The 6000-nt window shown below is 49.6% G+C and overlaps 1 protein-coding gene across 1 annotated transcript in view; it reads right to left on the reverse strand.

The window, feature by feature from the left end:
- Nucleotides 1–4966, reverse strand: part of WDFY1 (WD repeat and FYVE domain containing 1) — a 71359-nt gene extending 66393 nt beyond the window's left edge. Inside the window, exon 1 of the mRNA XM_005574438.5 lies at nt 4775–4966. Coding sequence (XP_005574495.1) covers nt 4775–4911 — 137 coding nt within the window. The 5' untranslated portion in view covers nt 4912–4966. The remainder of the gene's footprint in view (nt 1–4774) is intronic.
- Between the last annotated feature and the right edge of the window lie 1034 nt (nt 4967–6000).

Genomic DNA, 6000 nt, shown 5'->3' on the forward strand with positions numbered 1-6000 from the left:
TTTCAACAGGACCTCCAGGTGATTCTGATGCACACTCAAGTTAAAGAACCAGTGTTCTAGAGAGGTCAGATAAACAAGTACCTGAAGCCTGGACTGGGGTTTCTCAATATCAGCACTATTGACATTTGGGGCTCAATAATCCTTTGGTGTGGGGTATAAAAGGATACTGAGAGGCACCCCTACCCTCTACCTAGATGACAGTATTAGTCACATATAGTATTAGTCCATTTTCACACTGCTAGTAAAGACATACCAGAAACTGGGTAATTATAAACAAAATGAGATTCAATGAACTCACAGTTCCCTGTGGCTAGGGAGGCCGCACCATCACAGTGGAAGGCAGAAGGCATGTCTTACACGGTGGCCAACAAGAGAAAAATGGGAACCAAGTGAAAGGGGTTTTCCCTTGTAAAACCATCAGATCTCCTGAGACTTACTCATTGCCACAAGAACAGTATGGGGGAAACTGCCCTCATGATTCAATTATCTCCCACTGAGTCCCTCCCACAACACATGGGAATTATGGAAGCTACAATTCAAGATAAGATTTGGGTGGGGACACAGCCAAACCATATCACCTCCCTGATGTCATGACAACTAAAAATGTCTCCAGACATTTCCAAATGTCCCCTGAGGGTAAAAACCACCCCTGGCCCAGAACCACTGGCCTAGATTTTACAAAAGCAGACACTAACTTCAAGAAGACCTTCATACCTTTCACTTTTCCTCTCAAAATGCTCTCAGCTAGTTCTCACTGCTTTCAGCATTTGTAAAATGAATTCACTTCAGCTGGACCCTACTTTAAATGTAAAAAGCTACTGGCTTCTGCCTGTAATCTCAACACTTTGGGAGGCCGAGGTGGGTGGATCCCGAGGTTAGGAGTTCAAGACCAGCCTGGCCAAGACGGTGAAACCCTGTATTTACTAAAAAGACAAAAGTTAGCTGACTGTGATGGCGAGTGCCTGTAATCCCAGTTACTCAGGAGGCTGAAGCAGGAGAATCGCTTGAACCTGGGAGGTGGAGGTTGCAGTGAGCCGAGATCACACCACTGTGATGCATGAAGTAAATAAAGATTACAAATAGTCTCATTTCTTCAGGCCAAATTTTAGCACCAAATGAGTTTGCAGGTCCAATTTACACACACATATACACACTTCTGACGTTTAGAATGCACTAAATTTTGGAACTGCTGATAAGAGAAGGGGACTATATCTACCTTATAGGGAGGGAGTGTGAGGATTGAATCCAATAACACATAAGGTCCAATTCTGTACTCATAAAGGGACTTTCAACAGGTTAGCTATTGTTATTTCTAAATTACAAATTCCGATCATGTCATTTGCTTGTTTTGAACTCTTTGATGGTTCTGCACTGCCTGAAAAATAAGGTCCAAATTCCTAAGAGTGGCACACAGGAAGACCTTTCCAAAACTGGATGCTGGCCAGGCATGGTGGCTCACACCTGTAATCTCAGCATTTTGAGGGGCTGAAGCAGCCTCCTCTTCCTGTGTCTTCCCAGCACTGGATGCTGAGTCCAGGGGTTCGGGCTGCAGTGAGCTACGATCGTACCACTGCGCTCAGCCTGGACAACAGAGCAATATCCTGTCCCTAAACAACAAAAACTTTTTCAGACAAAGTTTTGTTCCTGTTGCCCAGGCTGGTGTGCAGCGGCGTGATCTCAGCTCACTGCAACCTCCGCCTGCCGGGTTCAAGTGATTGTCACTGCACACCTTTTGCTCTGGTCACCTAGAAATAGCTATGGTTCTTTCTCTTACAATTCCCTCCTGTCCTTTCCTCCTTCCTCTGCCTGGGATGGGGGTGCATCCCTCCTTTTTTCTAGATGCCACTCCTCTATCCATGGAGACCAGCTCAAAGACCTTCTCTAGGAGGCTGTCCCCATAACCTGGCCCCAGCCCAAAGAGCCTCCTCTTCCTATGTCTTCCCAGCACCGGATGCTGACTACTTAGGTGCCATCTGTTCACTAGACTGTTCAGCCCTTGGGAAAGAGCAGCTTAGCTGTCAGCTGTCTCTTTCCCCAACAGGTCTAGCATGGGCCCCACACATGTGCTGGGATTACAGGCGTGAGCTGCCTTGCCTGGCCAAGGTACTGTGGCTTTTGACCCCTGTTGTAGCCTCAGCGCCTGACACTCAAAAAACTTTTTCTAAATGAATGAGTAAATGAGTGAAGAGCATGACACGTATTTATGACAATGTGAAAACAAACCACCATGGCCAACACCAAGAAAAAACCCACGCCCATGTGCTTTCATTACATCTCATGAAGTGTAGCACCTACTAAAAGGGTTGTTCTCCCTTCAAGGAAGTTGCAAGAGCCTGAACACAACAGAAACCTCAAACGCCAACCCCCTCCCGGTCCAGTCATCTACCTGGGCTCTGCAATAACAGCAGTGCGTGAGTGAAAAAGTGAGCAGATGCAAGCTCCCCTAGAACGTTTCAGTCCCAGAGCAGCTTAGTAATCACTTTCCAAAAACATTTATCAGCACTGCTCCTGACCAGCAATCTCAAATATTCAGCAACTTACCCAACACGCATGAGTCATGAATAAAATATTTGACTGAATAAAGGCTGCTAACTTTTAAAGACTGTTGTTTGCATCTACATTCACATCATGCAAGAGTCATTATTCTGGCCAGGCGCCAGTGGCTCATGCCTGTAATCCCAGCACTTTGGGAGGTGGAGGCGTGTGGATCACCTGAGGTCAGGAGTTTGAGACCAGCCTGACCAACATGGAGAAACCCTGTCTCTACCAAAAATAGAAAAATTAGCTGGGCGTGGTGTTGAGCGCCTGTAGTCCCAGCTACTCAGGAGGCTGAGGCAGGAGAATCGCTTGAACCTGAGAGGCGGAAGTTGCAGTGAGCCCAGATCACACCACTGCACTCTAGCCTTGGTGACAGAGCAAGCCAACATCTCAAAAAAAAAAAAAAAAAAAAAAAAAAAGTCATTATTCTGCCCTTGCCTTTTTCAGGTCCCCATCTGCTCCCCATGTTTCATGCACTCAATCTCTCACTCATTTCTGCATTACACACCCACACCCAGCTCCTACCAATCACTCCCCTCTTTGTTTGAAGTCAGCTACAGGTGAACCAGCAAGGAGAGGCCACTGCCTGCTCATAACCAGCTTGTTATCTAATTGAGGAAAAAGGCACAAGCTCACTCAAAAGCAAAATCCAAAGCACCAACAGGAGTTGGGGGCTTCTGGCTTTCTCTTCCCATTCAGGACAGGGTCAAAGTTACTTCAAATGGTATAATTACACAAGGCTAGAGACTACGCCTTCAGCTTTAAAAGAACAGCAGCACTACCTTCCATCCTCCAGAAAGCCTTTGGACTTGTGGACTATCCCTATTTAAGACGGCTCATTGCATCAAGGAAACACAGTTTCATTCAATAAACATCAGTCATTTCCTTCAAATTCCCACCGGAAAGCTACTGACATTGTAAACCTTTAGGATTTGAAAGACGCAAAGTTTAAAGTCGAATCATAAATATTGTTCCAATCCAATCACTCAGGCCCAGAGCTGGTGGGAGTCCTGAACTGCATTTCTGGCTTCACCAGTATCTCTGTGACTTAGCGACAAGCTACACCTCCACCAGCCTCGGTGTCCTCTTAGGAGAAATGAGAAAACTGGACCCAATCAGTGTTTCCCAAAGCGCGGTGGGCATCCAATGCCCCATGTCACAGTACAAGAGAGGACTCTGTGTGCACGCCAATTAACACGTTTTAGTTATTAGTTTACTCTGGCGAGTAATGTTTTCCTAATGATATAAATAAAATTTCCTTTTAAAATAAACGCATCTAAATCTTTTTAAAAATGAGTCACTTTCACAAAAACCTATTTAGTAAATAAGAGTTCAGGTATTCTAGCAGCCATGGCAAAAATAACTGATCTAAAGGGCTGGCGTGGCGTGAAATCCCTGAGTACACGAGAAGGAAGAGAGCGAAGGTGGCTGGAGGTTCCTCGCAAAGCAGCACACCCGGGCACCAGTGCCCGCGGTGACCAGCCGCCGGTCCTCCAGGCTTCCAGAGGAGACGATTTGGAACTGACCCGGGAGGGCCAAGAAACAGCTTCCGAGTACCAGGCTAAACCCCGCAAGGGAGAGAGACCGGGACGAAGGTCCCAGGCTACTGCGACACCGCGGGTCGGGGTTCCCTGGTTGGAGGAGCGCGGTGGGACAGAGTTCCCGGGCTGAAGGGGTGCGTTGGGGCGCACTGGAACAGGGGTCCCGGGCTTGAGCGGCGCGGTGGGACAGAGTTCCTGGGCTGGAGGGGTGCAGTCGGACAGGGGATCCCGGCTAGAGGGGCGCAGTGGGACAGAGCTCCCGGGCTGGAGGAGCGCAGTGGGACAAGGGTCCCGGACTGGAGGGGCGCGTTGGGGCGCACTGGAACAGGGGTCCTGGGCTGGAGGTGCGAGGTGGGCTGGGAGGGGGGCGGGAGCGCGCACTGGAACAGGGGTCCCGGGCTTGGGTGGTGAGGTGAGACAGAGTTCCCGGCCTAGAGGAGTGCAGTGGGACAGGGAATCCGGGCTGGAGGGGCGCGGCGGGACCGGGGTCCCAGGCTGGAAAGGTGCAAGTCGAGACTGGAGGACCGGCGGGAGGGAACTAGGAACCCGGCGGAGCTAAGAGGCACAGAGTGGGTGTGGGGCCGCGCTGCCGGGGGGAACCCCCTCACGCAGGAAGGACCGGGGCCGCGGACCCCACCGCCCCCACACCCCGTCGCCGCGGAGTTCGGGCCGCCCCGGCTGCGCCCGGGGCCTACCTGTCCTCGCTGGCCGTGATCACGCCGTCCTCCTTGGGGATGAGCAGCGCGGCCGTGACGGCGTCCTGGTGCCCCTCGATCTTGCTCAGCAGCACCGGGCGGCTGCTCTGCGGCCTGGAGTGGATCTCGGCCGCCATGTTCGCGCGGCGACGGCGGCTGCCTACTCGGCAGGCCGCCCATCAGCTGACGACTGGGCGGGCGCGGACGCTCCGGTTTCCCTTCTGCTGCTGGAGCCTCGTGGGCGCCGCGCCGCCGTAAGCCCCCGAGTGCTGCCGCCGCCCGCCCGTATTGCCTGGGGATGCCGCGCAAACTAAAAGTCTGTGGCTGGGAGAGGACCCCAGAGGGCGCCTGCGGAGAAATGGGGAAAGTAAGGAAGGTTTAAAAGTAAAGCCATTTTCCCAGGAATAAATTGAGCACCTGGAGGGGACAAGGAATTGGCCAACTAAACCAGAGATTTCAGAAATAACAATACTACATTTCATCCATTCGAAGAAGCCATTGTTTGAAAGACAAACACTTTCAGAAATGTTAAAATGTGAAAAAATATAGTGCATCTTAGAATCTTTGAACTACAATAGATGGCACTCATTGAGTGGTAACCATATACCAGGCATTAACTCAGTGTCTTTGGATCTCATTTAATACTGATAATCTTAAGAGATGAAGAAATTGATGCTCTTGTATTCCCATTTTAGAGATGAGAAAACAACCAGATAAGTTTGATCACTACCTTAAGATTGCATAGCTATGAGAGGAAGAAAAGCAGCCCTTGATCTCCAGGAGCTGCCTGGTACTATCAGCTGAGCTTTGGTGTTGCTAGGAGGTGCTTACTTCCTGTGGAACATAAACATCAGACGAAGCCACTCCATAATCACATCTAAACACGGCCAAAATATGAGCGATGTACAAGCCACAAATTACCAAACATCCCCCTATCCTGGCTCATATGAGTGACTCGTATTTCTTTATTAATTATAATGTTAACCGCTATCTAGTCTTCCTCTATTTACATAAGATTTATTAAGATATGCAACCTTAGAATTATACCCATTTCCTGACAACATCCAGTCCAGAGGAGAACCTCTCTTCCTTAAGCCCTCCCAGGTCACCTAACACCAACACAAACCCTTTAATAAAACTGTACTTTACCCAGACACCTCACCATTCCCAATGGTGTGTCTTCTCCCTCCAACCAGCAATCAACCCCATTTGTTCCTGGTGGTTTT

This window comes from Macaca fascicularis, chromosome 12 (genome assembly GCF_037993035.2).
Source record: "Macaca fascicularis isolate 582-1 chromosome 12, T2T-MFA8v1.1".
NCBI lineage: Eukaryota > Metazoa > Chordata > Mammalia > Primates > Cercopithecidae > Macaca > Macaca fascicularis.